This window comes from Syngnathus acus, chromosome 21, assembly GCF_901709675.1.
Source record: "Syngnathus acus chromosome 21, fSynAcu1.2, whole genome shotgun sequence".
NCBI lineage: Eukaryota > Metazoa > Chordata > Actinopteri > Syngnathiformes > Syngnathidae > Syngnathus > Syngnathus acus.
In genome coordinates this window covers 2,903,248-2,927,963 of record NC_051105.1, presented here as the reverse complement: position 1 = coordinate 2,927,963, position 24,716 = coordinate 2,903,248, and the positions used below count along the sequence as shown (strand labels likewise).

Below are 24,716 nucleotides of genomic sequence, written 5' to 3'. Positions count from 1 at the left end.
ATTTTCCTCTGCAAGGTGCGACCACTTCTCAACCAGTCATGGAGCAATTTGATTATCGTGCCTTTTCCACAGAATGCAACACGAATAATAAATGATCACATTTGTAGTGGTGATGAATAAAGTAGAATATTGCATGAATTGACGCGCATTTTGACTTAACCAGGCCTCATGTTTTAGCCTCCAAAAAAATACGATTTGTATAATTGCTCGATTTTTTTCCGTGTTTCTTCTATATTAGTAGTGTATGTCTATTTATTTTCGTCGTTGTAATGTCATTTTAAAGAGGACATGTTCATAAAACGACTGCAAATACTTAATGTCAGCAAAACAATGAAGTTACAATCCGTCTTTTAGATATTGCAGTGTCGTTTTTAAAATAGGCCTGCTCAAGAAAGAAATAAGAAGTGCGCTAACTGCAAGTGTTTCTGATGTAAAACGATTTTAAAAATCGTAAAACACAATATGACTCGATGTGGGGCAAACCGTGTGTGGGCGGAGGATTTCTATGCGCTGTATTGCGTGCAATGTGTGTGGATTTGTGACTATGTGTATATATATATATGTATATGTTTGTGTGTATATATGTATGTATATATATATATATATATATATATATATATACAGCAACAAATCCACTCACTGCACGCAATGTGTGTGTATATATATATATATATATATATATATATATATATGTATGTATATATATATGTATATATGTATATGTGTATATATATATATATGTGTATATATATGTATATATATATATATATATGTATATATATATATATACACGTACGTATATATATTCTAAAGTTACATTCCCCGCATAAGTTATTTTAATTGGATAACGTTCCTATTAAATTCCTCTGATGTGCATGATGCGCTATGTAGTCATTCATATGTTTTAAGGGACCCCCAAAAATGCCGAAACCCCATATTTGCATTGTTTTATTTGTATTTATATTTAGAGGCTCAGTAAATTATGAAATATTGATGAAAACGTGGTGCGTGTATTTTCATGCCATATTTGCCTGGAAACAGAGGTCTATATATATATCTATATGTGAGTGTGTGTGTCACTGCTGACATCACTGGACCCATGTTGTTTGAGACAGACCCTCGTCCATATAATTGAAAATTATTGCATTACAATAATACATTGATATTTTTTGGTCAGTTCGCATTGAAAAAAATTAACTCCTCTATATAAATAATGCACAATCAACGAACAAGGCCAAGATTTGTTTTCGTAAATTGTGGTTTTAATATGACTTTTTTTTGGTAAATAAATCATCGTTTTGCGTTGGTTTTGGCTTTTGATGAAGATCGTTGCCTTTTTCTGGGGTGATGACTTTTTTTGCAATCCTTTTTTTTCCACGCAGGCCCTGTTGTGAAACCAGTGTCACATTGAAAAGACACGCGTGGGTAAATGTAGATTTAAATCAATTGTAGCATCCAGTTTAATTCAAACAAGCATTTAAAACGATCGTGTTTTTATTTGGAAAAGCCTCAAGGGAAAGGAACAAAAAACACCACATTTAATTAGGTGGTGTATAAAAAAAAGAATGTACTCATTTTGCGTCCAGGCTGCAGAATTTAAAGGTGAAAGAAGAAATGTGTATAAATACAAATACCTTCACTTAAATCAACGTACAAATGACAATGTAAGTGACAGGGCGTCAATGATGTTGCCCACGACCTGCGTGAACTCGCCAATCATCTGCCACAGGCGCTCCCCATTGCTGCTGCCACCGTGCTCCAACGTGGACGGCGCCAAGAAGAGACCCCACGCCGCAAGCCAGCGCATGGACCACCGGCGTGACGTCTCAGCCGCCACCTTCCCCTCTCGTGGGGCAGTGTCATTTTATCGACGTCACCGAGCCTCCCCAATTTTTGACGACGAGAGGGGCGACTTCCGTGGGTTTCCGACAGGTAGTTTTCTCATCCTTCTTTTTCTCCTCCTCATTCAGGTCAGCCAACATTTGTCGGAAGTCGTGCAGATGCTCTAGGAAGCCGAGCGGCTCCGTGACTCCGCGGAACGCCTCGGCCGCGGTCAGTGCGCTGGCGGTCCGGTCTGTCGGGCAGCCGCGTCATCTCCGGGTCGTACGCCTGCATGACGGCCAGCCTGTGCGTCTCCAAGTCGCACAGGATCTCGTTCTTGTTCTCCAGCGCGGCTGCCAACTTGTACAAGTCGCCCGCTCCGCGTCCTTCTTGGCGGCTTGCAGAGTCTCCATGGAGGTGAGGGCATCCACGCTCGGCCAGCCCTCCGCGCCACGCAGCAGTTCATCAAAGGCGCGCCTCTCTATCTCGTACGCTTCCTCGAGGGAGCAATAACGGTGGCCCCGGTTCTCGTCGGCGGTCGCGCAACAGCCGCAAAAGAGCCGCCTCAGGTCCGTGGCGCTGCTTCTGGTCGGTGGCGCAGAACATGTTGAGTGGCTGCACGGTGTGGTGAGCGCACAAGCCCGTTTTGGGCGCCACTTTGAGGAGGGCGTACTTCTCTACGATGCCTCGGAGGGAGTAATTGACATGCAGGCTGTTGGCGCCGTTGTCCGAGCTCTCCTTGCGGCCGTTGGGCACCTAAACGGCGATCTGGAGAAAGAAGAGCCCCGGGGAGATTCAAGGAGATCGCTCAGGCACTTCCGAAAGAAGCTGTCCGAACAGTAGAGGACGCGGGAGTCCTCGAAGAGCCCGCAGCAGATCGGGCACGTCAGCTCTTCTTCCAGCTGCTCCATGTTTGGCTCCTGTCAAAAAACATACACGCAAGGGGGGGAGAAAAAAAAAAGGTTGTCACGTCGGAGTACCCCATCGTGGAACTTTTGTGCACGGTCACGACGTGGAACGCCACGTAACAGTCAGCAAAATGAACTTTGAAAAATCAAAATGGACGCGCCAATACACAACCGAGATCGACATCGAGTTCCGAACAGCACAGCCGTCGACGGACATTCACTGTCATGACGCCGCTGTTTCCGTGACACATTTAGGGGGCGCATAGTAACAAGCGGGGATTGGGGGGTGGTCGAGAAAGAGCGCGAGCGCTCACTCACCAGCTGCTGGCAGGATGCGCGCGCGCGCGCTGCAACGCATTATGGCGCTTGTTGCCGAGCAGACTTACTCAACGTTTCTTCCGGGTTCAAGTTCAACCCTTTGCGCACAGGACTCTCGGAAAATAAACCCTAACAAATACAAATACATCTGTATTCAGATAATGACTGAAAAGAATAACTTTTGAGCCAAACTGTACATCGCGTTATTTTTAATGAAATTTTACGTAACTATTTTGCGTTTTAACCTATGACTTTTGTTGACGGTTCCTAGCATGACGTAAAAGGGCGGGAGGGGTTGTTGCCATGCAAAACGCCATAGCGTGGAAAAACTGTCAACTTGGGTTTTAAGAGCCACTTTAGCGTTGTGCAAATTCGCATGCTGCCCTATTTCTGCCACTGCGTGCGTGATAATGTACGAAATCGTGATGAAAGATGCAAATTAAACCAAGTAACACTTAAACGCTCACATGTCACAATATTAGGCACACCTGCACCATGCAAACACAGCGGCAATCATAAATTAAGAATGCAATCTTTATTAGCAATGATTGTACTAGTCTAGCAAAATGTTTAATATTGTGTATGCCCCTGATAAACTATGGGGAATTTGGACAGGCCTCGCAACTTGACTGTCTTCTGTACCCCTGATGATGGCAAGATGGTAGATGAGATGTTGAAGTTTAGAAGAGTGTTGCAACGTAGGCTACAAAAGTGTACTCCAAAGTAGCATCTAATATTAAAGACTGCATCATTAACTCAATAAATGAAACGAAACGAAATATCCCTGTGCCAGTGTCATTCAAAACGGTGCATTCTTGTCTTTGTAAATTCGTACTTTGTGATGCAATCTTCATGTTAGAACATCTATGATAAAGCACGAATTTGCATTTAATAAAGATTAAGTATTTGTCTCATACTTCCAAGCTCACTCACTCACGCGTGGTTATATAACAGCTATATCCAATAGTCATTGAGTCACGTGTGGGATATTTTGACCCTGATTTTTTTTCTTCCCTTGTTTCCATGCCATCAGGAGCAACTGCCTATCGGTGCCACTGTGATTGGATGGGGGGTAGGTTGATGTAGTTCTGACCCCCGCCTTGCGGTAGCGCTGTGGTTTAAAATGGCCTCATTTAGGGATAGTCTCCGGAAGTGGTGCTGGGCGTTCTTTATTTGGAAGATGGCGGCGATGTTTACGTGTTGCCTGAATTGCTGCGGAGATGGAGGATCTGGACATATCCAACTTAAAGAAATGCCCACGGTTCAGTTAGACACTCATCGCATGGGTAAATTACATTTTCCCGTAACTACGTGGGTTTGTATATAGACATTAAATTTGTTCAGTGTGCGTGTTTTCCTCAGATACGAGCTTACTTGTTACTGGATACAAGCAGTCCTTAATTGATGCTTTCTCTCGCATCCCACCTTTTAAGCAATTTAAGACTTGTATTGCCGTTTCTCATCATGTCTGTATTTGAATGTCTCCGTTTTTGCCTTGTCTGGGGCCTGTTTTCCGTTTGCTTACCTTCTGGCAGAAGTGAGGAACACGTCTTTATTCCATGACTGTCTGCCAACAACTGTGGCCAGAGACAATTCAACAAAGAGAGCATGATATCACAAAAGTCAAACATAACACTCCACCCCTAACTGTATAGGCCTGCTGGGTGAGAGGCCAGGTACTGAGGTCCGCCACAGCCTTCAGTGTCGCCAGCTATTTGATTGTAAAATGCAAGGTTACAAATGGCACCTATTTAACTCTTTTCATTCATTCATATTTATGGATTGGACGTGTTTTCTATCCAACTAATTGTTGTAATGGTCACTATGCTTGCCGCGTTCAGACTTGTGTACAAATTTGGGCTACATCACCCTTGTGGAAACAGAATTGCTGTGTAAACCTTTCCGGTGGTTCAACTTCTTCCATGCCAAACTGTCTCTGAAACTTACTGCTTAATTTGTCATTAGTTTTAAAAGCTATACAAAGGACTGACTGTTTTTTTTTTTTGTATTGCAGGCACAGATGTTGTCATAGTGAAGAGTGGCCGGAGGATTTGTGGCACTGGAGCGTGTCTGGCCAACGCTCCTCTCCACCAGAACAAAAGTTATTTTGAATTCAAGATCCAGTCCACTGGTGAGCCTCAACTTCTGATGTCCAACAGTCACTATTTATTTTTTATTTTATTTATTCGAGGAGGCTGGTCACTATTTATTTTATTTATTCGAGGATGCTGGTCAATTTGAGGATCCTGTCTTTACTGCATAGGAGATGATTTATTCTTTTCAGTACACTGAACAGTTATGCAAAAGTTAAAAAAAAAAAAAAAAGCCAACCCATGTAGTATAGAGCACAAGCCCTAAAAATTTCCCCCTTTCATGTGACTTGGATTTAGTGTTTAAGAAAGTGGAGAGGAAGGCTAGCAAATGAGGCTTCTCAGCGATCTGTGTCAGACAAGTGTGAAAAGAAGCCCAGAAGTCTCGCTCACACCGAAATAAGCACAGGGGTAACTTAACACGCTCATTATTTTTTTAAATTTTTAACACATGTAAATTTAAATATAGGGTAACTGCAATATTGCCGCACATCAAGATAATTTCGTTGTCAAATGTGCGGTTTGATAATTTACAACCAGTTAAAATATAGTTTTACCAACAGTTTTACTCATTTAGAATTTTAAAGTTCAACTGTACACAGTCATTGTCTGATTTTTCTGTTTCTGACGTGCATGTGAATCCCTTCACTGCTAATCCGTGTGTGTTAAAAGGTGTGTGGGGAGTAGGCGTGGCCACGCAAAAAGCCAATCTCAATCAAGTGCCTTTAGGCAGAGACCTCAACAGCCTCGTCTTGAGACACGATGGCTGTGTGGTTTACAACGGTGAAGAGAAGAACCGCCTGCCTGCCAACAACCTTCCTCAGGAGGGCGACATTGTGGTGAGTGTCATATAGAGTAGTTTTTGTGTGTTTATGACAGAACGACAAATCTTGCCAAAAGTTAAAATGGCATTGTTTTTATCCATTTGAATTGATTTATAAAAAAATAATAATAATTAAGAGAGAGTGCAGAATATGTCAGTTTTACTTTCACTTTAAGGGCATGTGAGGCAGTGACCCACCTTATCCAGCAGAGGGCGCTGCATTTTAAAATTCAAGATATACTAGAATATAGTATATACTATTATAGATATAGTAACTATATCTTTGTAAGCTTATATGACCATACCTTTCCAATACAGCACATAATAAATCATGCTGCCGAATTAAATGTGTATGTTGTTGTTGTTTCCCCCCACCCCACACACTTTTTTTCATACTTTCTGCATGCATGCATGCAGTAATTTTGAACATGGTACCTAATGCCTATCTTAATATGTCATCCACAGGGCATCACATATGATCATGTGGAGATGAACTTGTATCTGAATGGAAAGGACATGCATTGTCCCGCATCGGGGATAAGAGGCACAGTGTACCCCATCGTTTACGGTAAGTGCATTTGATTACATCGTCACTTGAGCACACGATCACACATATTTTAGGATTCAATATTGTGAGCATTAGGGAGAATGTGCTATATAACCAAAAAGTTGTCAAATAGTGGTGTGCTGAATCAGGGCAGCGTTAGCTTATTTATCCATTATAGTACGTCATAACACAGGATCATTTTTGCACGTTTTACATGCTGAGAAGTGAAGATATTTTTGAAAGTTCTGTTATACGTCTAATATAAAACAAACAAAACAAATCCTCTAACTCAAGCAGAACAAGTCTGTGATAGTGTTAAATAGATCCTACATATTAAATTTACAAGGCTAGCAAATGTGCAATCTTGATCAAGACCCTATGTATGGATGTACATATGTTTTGTTTAAATTACTTTTGAAAATTATTAGACAGATTTATTTAAATTATTTTTAGTTTTTTTTCTTAAGTTCTTTGTTGAACTAAATTTTCTGAGCACACGCAGCGAATAGAAAAAATAAAAAAAAGTAATATGGTGGAAATAAAATGTTTCCACTTTGTCACGGTTTCAAACCTGCTCCATGTTTTATGCACTTGTTTTTTTTTTTAATTCAATGTGTGAGCACTCTTACCAAAATATAATAACTGATGTTGATGCTCTGAAGTTATCCCTCCCAATGTATGTTTTTGTTTGATGTTCCAGTGGATGACAGTGCCATCTTAGACTGCCAGTTCAGTGACTTCTACCACACGGCTCCTCAAGGATTCGAGAAGATCCTTTTTGAACAACAAATCTTCTAAATCAGCACCTTTCTCGTACTCGTCCTCGTCTTTGCATCCTGTATCATATATAATGTTTTGATTGTAATTGGTGGATTATCTCTGACCGATCCCTCCCCGTCTCTCCCGAATGATCATTCAAGGATGTCGATTTGTTATGGTTACTCACATATTCAAAGGCTTTTAATAGTGGGGAGAATGATCCAGTCAGTATTTTCATGATCAGTTGTATCACTTCAACTAAAGCCTCCTCATTGTCCATTCTAGACTCCTAAGAGTGGATGCTTCAAGGATCGGAAGCCATTTCTGGGGATATTTCTTTATAATTTGTAATGGTTTAAAAATGCCTGCACTGACCTGTAATTATATTTATTTTATTCACATATCAAACTTCAAATGATCTCTTTTTTTTTAATGGCTTGATCGCTTTTGTGTTGTCTGAATTCATGAGGTTCATCATTGAAACCTTGAGGATGGCAATTTGTTTTTTTTGTTTTTTTGCTGTGTTTGGAACTGACAGAAAAAACATTAAAATTGGAATGACAAGTCATTTCTCCAGACACCTCCTGAGCCCCTCCTCCTTAGATGTATATGTTGAAATCTTTTATGACGTATTTATTCTTCAACATGAATATTATCAGAAGTTGTGACGCTTGGCTCTGATAATGAAATGCTGTGTGGTTCATATTGTTGGAGGTTTGCTGCTAACGTTTCCAGCTATGTACTTGTCTTTGTTTGCACTAACCATGTGATTGATTGTACAAGCAAATCCAAATACTGTTGTTGATTAAACATTTGTCTGCAGGAATCATTAGTTGTTGTTTTTTTTAAGTGATTCATAGCTGGGAAAGGCTTTCTATACACATTCATGCCCGTTGTTTTACTTGTGTGTTGATCGTGTGCTGTGTCTCGTCACCGTGGGATAGGGGGAACGGAATTTCGGTTTCTTTGTGTGTCTTAGCATGAAGGAATTGACAATAGAGCTGACTCTGATATTTTTGTAGGATTTTGATTGACTGTTTAACCAAAACAAATGTTTTTTTATTATCAAAAACAAAAATAATTTGATATTCGGATCACAAAAAAAAGCATTTTGACGCTCCCAAAAATAAAATCTTGGCGGCCACAAAGCATAATTGCCTATTCATTTTCAATATTTTATAGGGCAGTCCTCTGTTCTAAGATGGCCGACCAATGCCGACGCTCACCAGTAACCCCGCCTACATTTCCACGTGACATATGACATCACTTACCCACCCATCTCCACTCAAACCCAGCAGCAGCCCGCGACCCCGCCCACTTTTGCTATGTGACTTGTGACGTCACCGTCCGCCCTGCACTCCGGAGCCCAGCAGCAGCAGCACCCGCAGGAGCAGGAGTAGCAGCAGCAGCAGCACCACCAGGACACGAGCTGCCGTGCCTGAGCCTCATCGCTCAAGAAGGATATCCCGAAAGCCGGAGTAACGGAAGAGAACTCCCACCCCCCCCCATCCCGCCTCTACACTCACGCACACAGCCATGGCAGACAACGCCGGCTTGGAAAATCACCGCATCAAGAGCTTTAAGAACAAGGGGCGCGATGTCGAGGTGAGCCGGCGAGTCTGTGCGACGACCGTGGGTCATTTGGGTCGTTTTCGAGTGGCTCTCTTTGGGCCTCGCTCGGAGAAGGAGGAGGTACAGCAGCAACAGCAGCACCAGGAGTAGCAGCCCGGCTACAGCTCCAAGTGAGCTAACCTTGGTTAGCATTTGAAGTCCGCTGTCAAAAGTCCTTGTTGACTTACAATTTGGACAGTTCCACGTATTTCTACCGAATAGGATTATCGTTGCTAAGATCGTAGTGTTGCTCTTGAGTGGATACGGCGACACGTTTGGGTGGAATTGATCAAATGTAGGTTTAACTATTGGAGCTAGCTGTCAGTGGCGGCTAATTGCTGGCTAGTCGGCTGGACACCGGTGGCTTGCTCGAAGGGCGGGCCTGGGCCGGTGGAATGATCCTTATGCTCGCCCTTTTATTGCATTCCGACCACTTTATTAACATACTTGCATCCATTTGTCGCGGGCGCTATTTGAACTGCAAACACTCAGTTGGTTTTAAAGCAAATCACAAGCGCCACTCCTGAGCTTGCCAGGTGAGCTAGCTAAAGCGAGCCTCGGGATTAAGCATTAATCACATGTGACGCTACGGTTACATTCACGCGCATGTTTCTCTGTATTCAACACTGTCAATGGTTATGGGGCAGACGATTGTATCATTCTCATTGAAAGTTTAAAAGATAAGATTTTAGATGGACCTTTTTTGTTGTTGTTATCTTCAAAAGCCTGAGAAAAGAATCAGACAATATATAGTCATGATGAACCTAAAATAATTCTACAAAAGGACTCACTTTCACAAATAATGGTCAAAAAAGAGCCAAGGAGAGTTCGCAGATGGTTGTCAGGTGATGTGATTTAAACAAACGCTTCACATGTTGTTGAAATACTCAGGAATGAATAAATATAATATAATTTGGTATGTATTCTTAGAATTAATCGGCCGACGAATCGGTAATCTTTTTTTCTTCTTTCTTTCAAATATCAGGATTGGTCTAAATAAAATTCCATATCGTTCGGGCCCCAATAAATTAGCATAATGTTTTCAAAGTAATTTGTAACGTGAACAATTGCTATTTTGAAATTTTGATTTTAGCTAGGGCGCATGTTCTACGCTATCAGTAAATGTGTATCGTGGTGAGGTGAATAATACAAAAGCAGTGAAAGACTTAAAACAGCAGTTCCATGCTTTAAGTAGTTATAACAAACGTGTTTTTATATGATGACATTCATACAGGCATATGCAGTTATTCTATGAGACAGCCAGTCAGCGACGGATACATACTGTGCATACAGCTAGGCTAGCTAGCTACTGTGTTCAAAACAGCAAGCCTTTCTTATGCTTTTCCAAGATAAAACTTGATTTCACAATAATGAATAGGATTCATCAAAAGTACAATCTTTGTAAAGAAATTGCACCATTCCCGCTGCTTCCTGATCTATTAGTAATCCTGAGATAATCCTCGTGCAGCACAATGCGTATAAAACCCGCCTTCAACCAATCCACTCAGCCCCAAACTTCCAGTTCAATGTCCAGTCAGTGCTTGTTTTGAATCTGTTTGGGAGTCGGTGCAACAAGCACATGGCTGCTTTGGAAGATGGACTTTGCCAATGCATTCTTGATGCTATTTCAGGCATCCTGGATGTCTAGCTTCTCTTGAGCAGCATGTTTGCTTTACTCTTATGTTTTGGTAGTCTTTGCACAACAGTTCCTTGGAACCTCGGGATCTGTTTGTCGAATTGCGACAACAGGCCAGAGCGACACAGCCCTGATTTAAATAGATGACTCAGAATTACTAATATTGTCTTTAATTTGTTTATTTTAGGATTATCTGACCCTACATTTACATACACAATCTATGAGGTGATGGTAACACTCAGGTTTGAGTGATACTGATGTTTTGTTGGCCCTCGTGGCATTGAAAATTGTCTTGCACGCCTTGGGAGCTTGTTACGCTGCTAGTTTTACTAACATGCAGAAGAAGTTGAATCTACAAGAGCATTGTTTTCAACTGGCTTTGCCGGACGAGGAAAGAGTGCTGAGCTTCTTAAGATTCTAGCTTCCACTCAGGAATAAAGAACACCGAAGAATGAGTGTGTATAACATACATGTACAACCGATGTACATGTGCTGCTTTTCATTTCAACGCTCGCATCGAGTGTTGTGCTCATGCGCTGGCATTAAACCATTGGAGGAGACTTGCTGGGTCGATGACACAATAACATCACTTTACATGAATGTGGTAGTATTTGTCGACTTCTGAAACGATCAGAAGAATCGCTGCAATAGTTTGGATTTTATGAACAGTAACTTAGCGTGTTTGTCAGTAAGATTTACTAAGCGAGGTTTTACTCCTAAAACTCAAAATATTGAAGCCGATGGTTCTAATATTTGCAGCGGGCATTTGATGTTGACATTAGTTAGTCATGTTTGCATGAACCTTGAGGAATGATTGCAGTATTATGACAGACGTGAAGCTATCGTCGTGTGATTAGCATGTAGTGGGAAGTGGCTGCAAACAGATCTTTTAACAAAACGAAAACCAACTTTATTACTGCGTCGGTATTGGTATGCCTCAGAGCTTTTCCGACTCCTCACGTGTGAAGCGACAGAGTTCGGAATGTAGTTAGGCATGACTGCAACTTGGCGCCGGTAGCCTTTTTATGTCATCATTTAGCTCGCTCGATTCGCAGGGAGCGAGATTGAAATGTTTTCTCTACCAACTGGCGTCACCGTCATAGAAAGTGGAGTCACAGCAACAGTTCCCATAGAAATAAAACACTGGTTTCGCTTTACCTGTGCCTCCCACATTTCACGCAAAGGATCATGGGATGTATGAATATGGTGTGCTTTATTTCCTCTTTAGTGCCATTCCAATGAGACGGAACTATTCCCTCTACCCCAGAATACAAAGTAGTACCATCAAGGTACTATTTTTAGGTTCTGGCCAACCCAAGTTTCAAGCACAAGTCAATAACACAAATGATATAAACGACTGCTGGTTCCTGATTGGTTTGTCATCCACCCGCATGCTAACGTTAGCTTACCTGTTGCTGTACCTTAGCTGTGGCTGCTGCAGTCTCATCATACTCCACAGTCTCCATGTTGCTGTAGGAGTTGGTTTTCTCGCTGCCCAAACTCTCCTATGGTCTAAAAATGTGACCGCATGCAGTTAAGTAGATTAAGCACACTCACTCTCCTCCATTGTTGTTGTTTTTGTCAGTGTTTTGTTGTGACTGATGAGTTCAGTGTGGTTTGGTTTTCTCACGTTCTTGTGTTTATCAGTTTTAAAGTGGGGCAAAAGATGGATCAAAAAGAACTTTGAGTTGTGACACTGACGCATGAATTGTTTTTCATTGTCCGCTTCTCCCCATCATTTCATTTAGTCTCATTATGTGTTTGTTGGCTAGCAGTGGTTTGCGGGGCGACACCTTTGTAGCCTCCAGAGTTTCGACTGAGGACGTTATGCAAGAGGCTATTTGGGAAGGCAACATGAACCCTTTGAAAGAGTCACAAGATCTCAAACGGCAAACGTCAACAGATGCTCAAATACAGCAATTACTCCAACGAGTCTCTCCTCACTTCTGTGCTATAATGAGCGCTGACTCCAAGGTTTTTGTTTGTTCACTGATAATTATAAACATTGACTCTCAAGAACCCTAAAACGATGCCGTTTATCCACATTCACTTTTGTTAGCATAAATTAAATGATATTCCTTTCGTATGGCTGAAGGTACAATAAACCAGTCGCTGAACTTGTAAGTCTTGGCTTCATGGAAGTGTAGCCGCTTTGTGTTCAATTATAAAAGTCCACATTTCACAATTAACCTTGTGAGCTAATTGATCATCATCCTCTCTGTAGTCCTGGTTTCTGTGACATCTTTGGTGTAAGGGTGATGCAGAGCGCTTCCTTTCCAGTTGAGCTCACTTCTTGGGGGCAAGTTATCCTAATGAAAGCGCGATATAATTAAAGATGTATTGACTCTTATTTCCCCCCCCCCCCCTTACAGACCATGCGAAGGCATCGGAATGACGTGACAGTGGAGTTGAGAAAGGTGAGACACACACACACGACCAAATAAGGTAAATGGGTATCTTTACATAAACATATCCAAGGTGCTTTTTAAAACCCGTATGCCACTGAGCTACGAGTGTTTGCATATATAGCAAATATTGGTATTTTGTCAGGGTTTTCTCTAGACGACTATTAAAACTGTCGGCAAACATCTTTGCTACCATTTGCACATGAAACGCTGTGTTGTCAATGCATGCTGAAGTTAAGTCAAGCCAAATTGCAAACACTCTTCTTGCATGTTTTGGTGCAGACGTGTGTGGGCGCTCCGTTTAATTGCAGTAAAAATAAATGGCAGCGGGTGTTTGTGTCAGTAAGCACTTGTACGATTAGCGGGCGTGTGGGGCTCACGGGTGAAAAGCAGCAACGTTAGCACGTCATGGCCGAGCAGTGCTGAGTTGCTCTGGCGTCTAGCACATTCCACAGAGCCGGATCGGGTCAGGACCAAAACAGTGCAGTAGGCTGATTAGTCATCGCTGACGCACAGCGGCGTGATGCACAAGAATGTAGGCCAAGGGAATCTCTTCGAGAGAGAGAGAGCGAGCGAGAGCACATTCACAGTCTATGCGTCTTGACTCCCTGTCAGTAAGGATGCAGGCTCATATTTTCGGAACTTCTAACCGTGAAGTCACTTGTACCCCCTCCGAAACAAAAGGAATACTTTCATGAGGATGGCCTGCATTCACTGGGCTTTAAGAATTCATGAATGCATTAACGCCCCCCCCCACTCATCCTTTCATGACTTCTGTCTCGTTCCCAGAACAAACGAGACGAGCACCTACTGAAGAAGAGAAACGTCCCACAGGAGGAGAGTCTGGAGGACTCTGACGTGGACTCAGACTTCAAAGGGGTAAATAGTGGCCTGCATTGTCTCGTGAAGCCATTGAGGCAAATGGAGGCATCTGCGCCAGGGAAAACAAAAACAAAATATCAAAACAGGTGCCTAATGGCTTTAAAAGCTAAGCTGGACATTTTTAGACAAATCTGGAAAGTAGAAAAACATGCGTGGTCAGACAGAAATGATGTTGCACTCAAGCTACGACCCCCTCTGAAGCTGGATTTTCCTGACCTGACATTTACATTTTAAAAAGCATGGGAATCATTTGACCTTGATGTTTTTTAATATAGCCTTAACCCCCATTTTTTGAGCGTCAACATCCCTGCGCTAGTATCTCATTTTGTCCTCCTTTTTTTGCAGCAAAATATTACGCTTGGTGCCATCTTACTGGTAAGAGCCGCCCTAACGTAGTGGCAAATATACACGTGAGACGCCTTAGCTGTTTGTCAGTGATGCCCGGCTTCCTTTCTCTCGCTTTCAGAATGCCACCAGTGACAATGCGGTTATCCAGCTCAGCGCCGTGCAGGCGGCCAGGTGACAAATTCCCGCACATACACACTCTCATTTACCCACACGCAGAAGTGCCAATGCATGTTGTGATCCCAGTTCATTTTTAACACGAGCGTGTTTGTCATCTGTCAGAAAATTGCTCTCCAGCGACAGAAACCCCCCAATTGACGACTTGATAAAGTCCGGTATCCTGCCCGCTTTAGTCAATTGCCTGGAACGAGACGACAAGTGAGTTTGAAACGCTGAAGTCAACGTGAGCTACTTGTGTGCATCTGTGTGAGTGTTGAGGAAACGCAGCAGCCAGTTGGCAGGACCGGGCCAAATATAACAGCATTCTTGCCTTTCGGAGGTCCAGAATTCCCAGGACCCCGTGGCCGCCGTGGACGAGCGGATGAAGAACTGGATTGAAGGAATTTGGAGGAGGAGTGACGAGTGTCATGTTAACATGAAGTACCCGTCGGTGTTACTTTCGACAGACCAGTGATTCTCAAATCTATAAAAATTGCAGTTTTATGGACAAATGATCGTCTTTATTGCCATTGTGGCGAGTTGGAGGGGGCAAGAAATATTTTGTTCTCCCTTGGGGGGGCATAGCAGAAAATAATTGAGACGCACTGCTTTAGACAACGCTTGTTTGCATATCACATCACTCTTTTGGGATGCTTGTCCGCCTCCTGTTTCTCAAATGACAGTGTTTCCGTTGCTGTCCCACAGCCCCTCTCTTCAGTTCGAGGCAGCTTGGGCCCTGACCAACATTGCCTCTGGGACGTCAGCGCAGACTCAAGCCGTGGTTGAATCCAGTAAGTTGACCTGACCACCACCCAGCTATTTGTGTTTGCTGCAGACTGCCCGGCAAGCATACATTTTGTTTTAGCGTTATTTTATCTAGACTTAAGAATTTGCTCAACAAAACCTGTTCACAGTCAACTAACAAAGCAGGGCTTTCACCCACTATGGATAAACCGATAAATATGAATGCTTTATTTTCTATTTATTTACAAATGATCACTTAAACAACATTGCTAGGTAATCACAATGCCGCATCACTGGGATGCTATTTTTACAACAACTTCTGTGGTTCTTGGGGACTTCCATGAACACCCTGTTAAAGACAAAAGGTCACAAAATTCTGAAGAATAAATTAATTGATTGCTGCTCCCTAGTATTTCTTTCTGCTTGATTTTGATTTTGGCTGCTGCACTATGTGGTTAATGCTTTGTCATTAAGTGCTCAAGGATGATGCTTGTGTGTCTTCAGATGCAGTGCCGCTGTTCCTGCGACTGCTCCGCTCGCCTCATCAGAACGTATGTGAACAAGCTGTTTGGGCTTTGGGAAACATTATAGGTCAGTAGACCGTCTGTGCACTCATGCAAATATTAACATCAACTCTTGTATTTGAGTATTTTTATTGTTGTTGTACTCATTCACAATTTAGTACTGTAAATGTTTTCTTATCCCAATTTTATTAGCGTATAAAAGGCGGCCCTTAGTTTTTTTGAGAAGATTAAAGGCTTTTAAGTGCGCCTTATGGTGCAGAAAATACGGTACTGAAAGAATTGCCGCTTCATGTGAAAACATGGCGTTGTATACTTTTCATTGGAAAATGGAAACTTATTTCTCGTGCCTTAATACCTTGTCTGTCAGTGACTGGGCCAAAAATATTTGAAATACTCCCTTGAAATAGACATTGAGTGAAGTTGTACCTTTTGCCGGTCCAGGTGATGGGCCACAGTGCAGGGATTATGTCATCTCCCTGGGCGTGGTCAAACCACTGCTCTCCTTCATTGACCCCTCCATCCCCATCACCTTCCTGCGCAACGTCACGTGGGTCATCGTCAACCTCTGCCGCAATAAGGACCCGCCCCCGCCCATGGAAACAGTGCAAGAGGTAAAATGCTTGAATGAGTCACGCAGAGATTCTCTGTCTTGTCCCACCGCTGGGGGAAGTTTTTTGAAGCATTGTCGTCTGGCACTTGACAGCTACTTCATTTTTGTTGTTTTCTTCTGACTCGGCCTTGTTTTGACTTCATATTTGGATGCAACAACCCCCCCCCCCCTCTCTCGTTCAGCCCTCATCTAAACTGCTCTTCGCTCTCTCTCTCTCTCTCAATCCCACACAGATTTTGCCTGCCCTCTGTGTGCTAATCCATCACACAGATATAAATGTAAGTATCAAACAAAAGGTAGTTCCATTCCAAAATCCTGATTGTATCACGTTTCCTGACTTACAATTGTTTGGTGATATGAGCTGTCATTTATTTATTTATTTATTTGTTGATTTGTTTTTTTCATCTAGTTTTTCTTTGTCTGACCTGTGAGTTCAAACTTGATATGAACATAGTAGCGGTGAACTCTATTTCAGTCCCTTCGTTGTAGCAGCACTTTGGCAAATAGTGAATAATTTTTTTTTTTTTTTAAAAAACAAAACAAAACTCAAGACTACTTAATGCAAGTTGAAATTGAGTGTCAAAATGAACATAAAATACACCTTGTGTATTCAAAGCCACCATAGATTGGCTTTTTTGTCTGGTAGCTTAATACGAACTAAAATTCTTATCTTTGTTGCCATGTTTTTAATCGTACAACAACAACAAACCTGTTCAGAAATTCACACCGATGCCTGTGCACTACTTTGCGAGTGAGCGTGTTCGTAGAGGAGGAGTGCGCTCCGCTCCCATTCATTTCTGAACGCAGCTAGTATTGGCACAAAGTGTCTCTAGGCTGAGCACTGAGTGGCACTCCGTTTTTGGTGCACTGAATTTCCAAAAGGCAAAATCGAGCAACCTACTGAATTTTCAAACGGTCACACCTGAACTCGTGTGCGCTCAGTATGAATTTCCAAATGCCCATAGTGAAAACAAACTGTGCAGCTACATTAACAATGATTACATTTTATTTTTATTTATCATTAATTATTAGGCATTTATTTGCAATATCCTTTATCCTCTGCATATAACAACTCATATTAGTGCTGCCCTAATGAGCTAAGGGAGGTGAGTTCAAGGCAGGGTACGTCCAGCTGCGATATGATTGGCTGTTGCATCCAGGCAGGACTGCATGTGCTTAGAAGTCAGGTTTAATCCATAAAGCTGGTAGAAGCAATACGTATATTCCATCTGTCTTTTACTGCCTCCATGTGGCCAATGCAGACTAGAAAGAGAAGCATTCAATTGACGCAATGTGACAAAAACTGTTTCATTGTTTTTTTTTTTCTATTTACGTCATTCATTTGTTTTTATTCCAATAAATGACAATTCAATGGAAAAAGTTTATTTGACATATGAGTATTTTGACTTGAGATCATGCTCACAGGACAAATAAAACTTGCATGTCAAGGCACTACTAGTGAATGTGTTTATACACATACAGTATAAGAATATATCTGAGGACATTTTGAACAAGTTTAACATTTGTTGAAAGACTGAACAATTTTACAACCTTTTACGAACCCTGACGAAAACACAACAATTGCGGTGTTCGCAAGCAATCGCAATCAATCACCGCTCAGTGAGACACCAGCTTGGGGAATGGCTCAAATCGAGAGGTTGTCATGCAGTGAGTTTCTTGTTACAAGGAGAGTCATTTTACAATATGAATTGACTTCAAACAGATTATAGAAGATGGGTATTTGTATTTGTGGCTTTTGTCACATTTTTTAACTAGTACCAACATGTAAAAGTTCTCTCAAGCCTAAACTATTCAGGTTAATTCAACTCTCAAAGAAACATGGCACAAGTAACTTCAAAACAATATATACCAATTTACTTTATAACTTTTAGGAGTTCTGAATGGTCGATAGGTGTGCAAGGGTCAATTACCAACACAATGTGTTTGCGATCGTCCAGTCCGTCGTGTTCAGCAGAATTCTGGGTGCGCTCCTGGCATCACGTGTTGTTGACATTTTGTCCATTTAGATCCTCGTTGACACAGTGTGGGCGTTGTCCTACCTAACGGACGGTGGCAATGAGCAGATCCAGATGGTCATTGACTCTGGTGTCGTTCCACTTCTTGTGCCTCTCCTCAGCCACCAGGAAGTGAAAGTGCAGGTGAGACTCCATGAATGAATCAATCTGTTTGATAATATGATACCTAAATATTACCTTTGCCATGTCTTAACATGTAGACTGCAGCTCTGCGAGCAGTCGGGAATATCGTAACCGGCACTGACGAGCAGACGCAAGTCGTTCTCAACTGCGAGGTCCTCAGATACTTCCCCAACTTGCTCACACACCCTAAAGAAAAGATCAATAAGGTACCACAAGCACGGACACAACAGATATGAGCTTTTCCTTCACATGAAGGATTGTTATTGAACCACCGTGCAATCTGCTCCGGATTGCTAGTTTGACCTCAGTTGATTTAAAAAAAAAAAAAAACGTATTATTTTAAAGAAAGTTTTGACTTGACTTCCACTTCAAGTGTTGGAATCCTTATGGAATCAAATACAATACAATACAGCTCTTTAAAGGAACCGTCCGTCCATGCTTATTTTTATTTTTATTTATTTAAACTATCCACAGTTAGCTATATAGGCATGTATATGATTATAATATTGCTATTGTTCTAATTTCTTATCAAATATGGCTTGTTTTGGTGGCTATTTTTCTAACCCGGAAGTAAGGCTCCCAGTTCAATAAAACCCCAGTTCACTGAAACTCGTAGGTACCCTTGAGGTGCGTTCAATTACCACAAACAAAGTAAGGCATCTCAAAATTATTTAAAAAAAAAAAAAATCATTCAAAGCACCAAAGAGGAATGACTGGTACGTGAGCAAATTGCAGTGGGTATGTGGTTTTATAATAGCCACTGAATCAAGGCCATACTCAATAATGGACTTGGGATACCAACGCTGACACCGATTTTATAAATAACTCCAAATAGCAGTCACATGGTCCATGGTCTGTAGTTCTTGTGTATTACGTATGAAGGATTGTTTGAATTTAGAATTGCTCTTTTTTTTGTATGTGATTTGTAGGAAGCAGTGTGGTTCTTGTCCAACATTACAGCTGGGAACCAGCAACAGGTCCAAGCTGTGATCGATGCAGGACTCATCCCCATGATCATTCACCAACTTGCCAAGGTCTCTTTTTTTTTTAATTCCATATTCCTTCAGGGCTTATAGTATTATTGCTATATTGTACCACGACAACCTGTGTGATAGGACTAACCTTGCCACGTACGTCTTAGTGACAGCCTGACTCTCCACAGGGGGACTTTGGCACTCAAAAGGAGGCTGCGTGGGCCATCAGCAACCTCACGATCAGTGGAAGGAAAGACCAGGTGAGTTGTTATGGGAGAGGCATGCACGCACGGTGTTAGTCATTTGAATTATGAATTTTAATGTGGTCTATAACCAAGCTTGTAACTCAGTTAGACTGTATTTTTTTAATAAATGATTGTTCAAGGAGCACGTTATAGGTGATGTTGACTGACCTTCCACTCTTGTAAGCAAATAAGCTGTGAAGATGATGGCTGCTGTGTTTTGTGTAGGTGGAGTACCTGGTGGAGAAGAATGTCATCCCTCCCTTCTGTAACCTGATGTTGGTGAAGGACCCCCAGGTTGTGCAGGTTGTTCTGGACGGCCTCAAGAACATCCTCATCATGGCGGGCGACGAAGCCAGCACCATCGCCGAGATCATCGAAGAGTGCGGTGGTGCGTGGTGTGCCGCGGCATTTTGTTTTGTGTTACGTGGCTTTTTTCAGCCCTACATCCCCCTTTCTCAGGTTTGGAGAAGATCGAAAGCTTGCAGCAACATGAAAACGAGGACATCTACAAACTAGCCTTCGAGATTATCGATCAGTACTTTTCAGGAGATGACGTAAGTTCACGCAAAGTCACCGGAATCCACAGATATAAGACCCTATTCCCCCAGCGCCACAGTCCTGAAACCTAATACTAGATGGAGTCTTTGTTTCTAGTACCGCTCGTTGAGGATGCTGCTCAGTTCGCCATTGACGTAAAATGTGCGACATCGTGTCGCAGTAGTGTTTAACTCACCAGTGAATGAGTGATGAGAAAACCCCACCTCTTGGTCATCCACTGTACTTATTCAATGACTGTATTTATTTTTTATATGGTCTACACTGCAATATAATATAGCCGACATAGTCTTTTCTTGAAATCAACAACAGAAATGTTCCGTTCAATATGTCCAGACCGCACAAGTAGCGATTGCGCTGTCAATTTAGTTCTCTTTTACGATGTTGTATGGAAGCAATGTCATCGGGCAGCACCTTTGTACACGTTTCTGACGATCGATTCTTATTCCAATCACGTCGAAGTTCACCGTGGCTCTCCCCTACCCCTTTTAGATCGATGAAGATTCCAGCTTGATCCCGGAAAGCACTCAAGGAGGAACCTTCAACTTTGACCCTCCTTCCAACATGCAAGCAAAGGAGTTTAATTTCTGAAAAGAGAAGAAAAAAAACAAAAGCCAGGATGTTTGCTTCAACCAGCTGCACGGGTACTCTATAATCTCCACCCCCTCCCCATGATGACATGCATCCATTTCGCCTCAAATCTGGCACCCTGATATGGAAAGATTGACTTCAACGTGGATACTCACAGTCACTGATGGATTTATGGCCCCCACCACCACTTCTGCACTGTGGGGGTTGTATTTAGCATTTTTGTAATGGGTCACTCCTTGCCACCATCTGCCAGCCTGCATCCCAAGAAGGATTTTTTGCTTCGACATATCACACAACGCAGAAAAACGGGAAGGCCAAAACAGCGTCAGTGGCAACGTTTGATCGCCAAAATGTTCACGAGCACATTTAAGTTGGTAGTCTCCCTCACTGACACACAAAGACACATATACACATTTGGACAATTAGTGTGCACACTTCTTTTGGAAGCCGTCATATCACAAATGGGAGAGAAATACTGCTGTTTTGTTTTTATGCCCCTCCCTTTGTCTCACACACACACTTGGTGTATAAACACACCCACTATTCGGGTCATAAAGTTGAACCCCCAGGCACCTGGCCCACCCCTCCAAATAATGATTAGCCATAATTAACTACGGATATATCCCCTCACCCTCGCTCCCCACTCCACTGAGGGTGAAAGGGCTCCAATGATGGCAGACAGACTTGACCGGACGGACTTCATGATGTCACTTTTTTTTTTTTTTTTTTATGTGACTTTAATTGAATTATTCAGCGGTGTGTACTAAAGCCCTTTTCCACAAAAGTGAAGTAACTGCCATCATTTTTTATTTTTTCATGTTTAATTAAAACTGAACTAGCTGCTAAGAAGGACTTGGCAGAGTAAGAAAAGAGGTAACTGGGAAGTGCAGAAACTTTGTGACCACTGTAGCGTCTCCTCCCGCGGACTGGTCTGCACTGGACGTCCTATTTGCTCATGATTCCCCTGTAATGTGAAAATCAAAGTTGGTGGTGGTGGGGGCCACAGGGGAGGTGGGGATTATATCACAATTTGCTAAATCTGGGCTGAATTGAATATTTGATATATATGAATTGAATTTTTAATCGTATTTTTTTTTTTTTTTTTTTTTGTAAGTTTCAGCTCATGATGTGGTTACTTCTGGTTGGATCTTCCAATTGCGTTTTGTTTGGAGCTTCACCATATTTTAATCTTATGAGTATAGGGCGGACTGTTAGGACCAGTGGAGAAAAGGAAAATTTTGAGGAACAAGTCACCCGAATCACAAGAAATGGGAGAAAAAAGCGACAAGAAAAAAGTTGGAATATCAGGAGAAAAGAAAAAAAAAAAACGTGTAAAGTTTCACATTAAGTTAAAATGTTATGCGGAAAAAGTTGTACAAATTTTGTAGTGGTGCATTTTGTGGTACTTTTTACGAGTAAAATTGTCTTTATTCTCATAGCTTTTAGCATTACGTTTTTCTTGTTTGAGGACAATTGTTTTGCCAACAAAATATTTTTAGGTTTAAATTTATGAGCAGAAAAGTAAAAATGACAAATAATAGTTGTGAAATGTGGACTTCTTAATACGATAACTATTCTACTAAAGTCTTGACTTAAACTATGAGGTGATGCTGTTGAATTGAAAGAAATTAGGATGAAGATGAAATTCAGCCAAAATTGAGTTAGTTATTGTGATAATAGTCCTATTTCTTTCATAATACAACTTTTACATATCAAAATTCTGTCATATTCTCTTAATACAAAAATTACAACATTTTTGTAATTGTCTTCCTGGTACATTGTAGCGTCTAAAAGAATGTAAAATTATCCAAAATGTATTCTGAAGAGAATGTAATGCTGTGGTAATAGAGTAAAAATGCTAGGTGGGAAAAAAAAAAGGCAATTTATTTTCGCTATGTTGAACTTTTTCAAAAAGCTGTTTTCCATAGCGTTGCGAGTTTTTCCGTATAACATTCCATTTGGAGAATAAAGTTGCAATATTAGAAAACAAAAGAAAAGTAAAGAGTTACTACAAGTGGTCTGAATGTAGTATTGGGGAAAATTACTGAAGTGACACAACCAAAAAGCAAAATATATATACTATGTTGCAATATTATAAGGGGAGAGGGGGTCACAAGAAATGTTAGCTTATGTTAAAAGAAAATCCTGAGAAATTCATAGTATTACAACAATATATGAATGTTGTGCAAAAATTGTATATACACGTATATATGCAATGTTTTTCCCCACGCAACAGTACAGCTTTTTCAAAGAAAAGTGACGTTTGTCCGTATCAAATCGCTTTATTCTCATAACATTTTCATCATAGTCATAATGTTTTGACATTGTTTATATTTTTGAAGACTCTCACAACCGAGACTTTTTTTTGTTTTTTTAAGATAGTATTATTTAGCTTATTTTCAGTATGGCCTCGTTTGTTTACAGGCTTTTTTGTTCACTGACAAAAATGAAAACGAAACTTCGGGGAGAGGAAGGGGCACCTTCACAGTACTTTTCAACACTCTTGGCTTGTATAAAAAATGTGATGTGTATCTCTCTTTGCCGTTCTATTTACACACACATACGTACACATATATATGTGTGTGTGTGTGTATGTGTAGCCTGTAAAAAGCTGCTGCAGCTGACAGTCTTTGGAAGGACGACAACAATGATGACCTCGCTGTCTAAAATGGCTGTCGAGCCTTTTTCCCCCCTCTCTTTTTGTTGAAGCAATATTTCTGTTTTTATTTTTGACTTGCATATGTATTGTGATGACATGCTGGTTATTAATAATCAGAACACTTTTATTCACCCCCTTAGTGGTTTCGGGCTGATGATGTGCTGTCTTCCGAGACTTTAAATGCTCCCCTGGTCTGTTGGTAACTACTGAGAGGGCGTATTCACAATTGCTGGGGGATTGGGGGGTGCTAGTTTATAACGGAACAAAAATTCTAGAGTGAGGGTGTACAGTCGTCATGCATTAGCAGACTAGACCGAGCCACTTTAAAGATTTACAATTATGTTTGTCTTGTACCCGCATTGGATACAAGCTTATGTTTGTTGCAAGATTTTTACTTGCTCTTGAAAGAAAAAAAATAACGTGTTTTAAATGAATACTAGAAGTAAAGCAACAGACAGCATTTTGGCCTCTGATTGTTTGTATCTTTTTATAAATTTTAGATTGAACTTTCTTCTCTCTTTAAGGTGGCTCATTGATGCTTTCAACTCCTGTGCATATTAAAGACAAATATGAGTTGGAAAAAAAAAAAAGTCACGGTGCCTTTTGTTTTTGTCATTTTGTTGATTTAAAACTAATAGTCGGTGAAGGTGTGGGAAAGTTTAAGCAAAATGGCTGCTCTCCATTAATCCTTTACAAACTTGAACTGAAAATGGGTGAATTAATTAGTGTTGCAAGTTTAAAAATATGCCTTTTCTTTATTTTCTGTAGGTGCAGCGCTCCACACTTTGAAAATCTTTGTAATGGAGTAATTAACACGCCAGATGTTATACCTGTACACACTTTGGTTGCCATGGAGATGCAAACACAGTTTGACATGTTTGCCCCCTCCCACCACCACAAGCCATCTTCGCCACGTAACCTCATTCAGGGGGATTTTTCATAGCATTTCTTCTCATGGCACCCTCAGGACATGACCTGTCTTTCTGATCCGAAGCAAAATAAAAGCCTGCTGTTCAAGCCGATGGGTCATTCAGCGCTCGCAAGTGTGGTGATTTGCATGTGAAGGAAAAATAATAATCAAATTGAAGTAAAGCTTAAATACAGTGGATGGTGAAGGGGAAAAGGCATGTTAAGTAGAAATACGAGAATGGAATTGCGTGTTATGGCTGAGAGGTCAAATGAAAAATTGTGGAATGATAATAAATGATCGGAAATTACATACAATGACTGGGAATGAGCTGAACATGGAGTTGGAATGCTTAGAATCTGTCAAAGGATGTAGAAATTCCATACGAAAAATGAGAAGTTTTTTGTGTTTTGGTGAGTTTTGGGAATTTAGGCATAAGCTAAA

General features: G+C 41.3%; 3 protein-coding genes across 3 annotated transcripts; 2 read left to right on the top strand and 1 right to left on the bottom strand.

The window, feature by feature from the left end:
• Positions 1-1,240: 1,240 nt before the first annotated feature.
• On the bottom strand, positions 1,241-3,267 carry trim13 (tripartite motif containing 13). Its single transcript, XM_037239506.1, is given in 6 exon segments — positions 1,241-2,058; positions 2,060-2,189; positions 2,192-2,402; positions 2,404-2,567; positions 2,570-2,741; positions 3,048-3,267. Coding segments are annotated over 5 exon segments (867 nt in total). The 5' UTR covers positions 2,733-2,741; positions 3,048-3,267; the 3' UTR covers positions 1,241-1,859.
• A 921-nt stretch (positions 3,268-4,188) lies between these two features.
• On the top strand, positions 4,189-8,092 carry spryd7b (SPRY domain containing 7b). Its single transcript, XM_037239504.1, has 5 exons — positions 4,189-4,333; positions 5,062-5,178; positions 5,810-5,976; positions 6,426-6,528; positions 7,208-8,092. The coding sequence occupies exons 1-5, from the start codon at positions 4,228-4,230 to the stop codon at positions 7,303-7,305; spliced, it is 591 nt and encodes a 196-aa protein (XP_037095399.1). The 5' UTR covers positions 4,189-4,227; the 3' UTR covers positions 7,306-8,092.
• A 517-nt stretch (positions 8,093-8,609) lies between these two features.
• kpna3 (karyopherin alpha 3 (importin alpha 4)) lies at positions 8,610-24,387 on the top strand. Its single transcript, XM_037239418.1, has 17 exons — positions 8,610-8,871; positions 12,886-12,930; positions 13,708-13,797; positions 14,146-14,175; positions 14,267-14,319; positions 14,428-14,523; positions 15,010-15,095; positions 15,553-15,639; positions 16,014-16,183; positions 16,416-16,460; positions 18,210-18,341; positions 18,419-18,547; positions 19,271-19,375; positions 19,504-19,575; positions 19,786-19,948; positions 20,020-20,114; positions 20,608-24,387. The coding sequence occupies exons 1-17, from the start codon at positions 8,803-8,805 to the stop codon at positions 20,704-20,706; spliced, it is 1,566 nt and encodes a 521-aa protein (XP_037095313.1). The 5' UTR covers positions 8,610-8,802; the 3' UTR covers positions 20,707-24,387.
• The last annotated feature ends 329 nt before the right edge of the window (positions 24,388-24,716 follow it).

What these genes read in the sequence shown, in the direction of transcription:
- spryd7b (XM_037239504.1), top strand. Translation starts at nt 4,228, where the DNA reads ATGGCGGCGATGTTTACGTGTTGCCTGAATTGCTGCGGAGATGGAGGA. An exon ending in CTCAGGAGGGCGACATTGTG is followed by an intron (nt 5,977 to 6,425) that starts GTGAGTGTCATA and finishes TGTCATCCACAG; the next exon opens with GGCATCACATATGATCATGT. An exon ending in AGTGTACCCCATCGTTTACG is followed by an intron (nt 6,529 to 7,207) that starts GTAAGTGCATTT and finishes TTGATGTTCCAG; the next exon opens with TGGATGACAGTGCCATCTTA.
- kpna3 (XM_037239418.1), top strand. Translation starts at nt 8,803, where the DNA reads ATGGCAGACAACGCCGGCTTGGAAAATCACCGCATCAAGAGCTTTAAG. An exon ending in TGACAGTGGAGTTGAGAAAG is followed by an intron (nt 12,931 to 13,707) that starts GTGAGACACACA and finishes TCTCGTTCCCAG; the next exon opens with AACAAACGAGACGAGCACCT. An exon ending in GATCATCGAAGAGTGCGGTG is followed by an intron (nt 19,949 to 20,019) that starts GTGCGTGGTGTG and finishes CCCCTTTCTCAG; the next exon opens with GTTTGGAGAAGATCGAAAGC.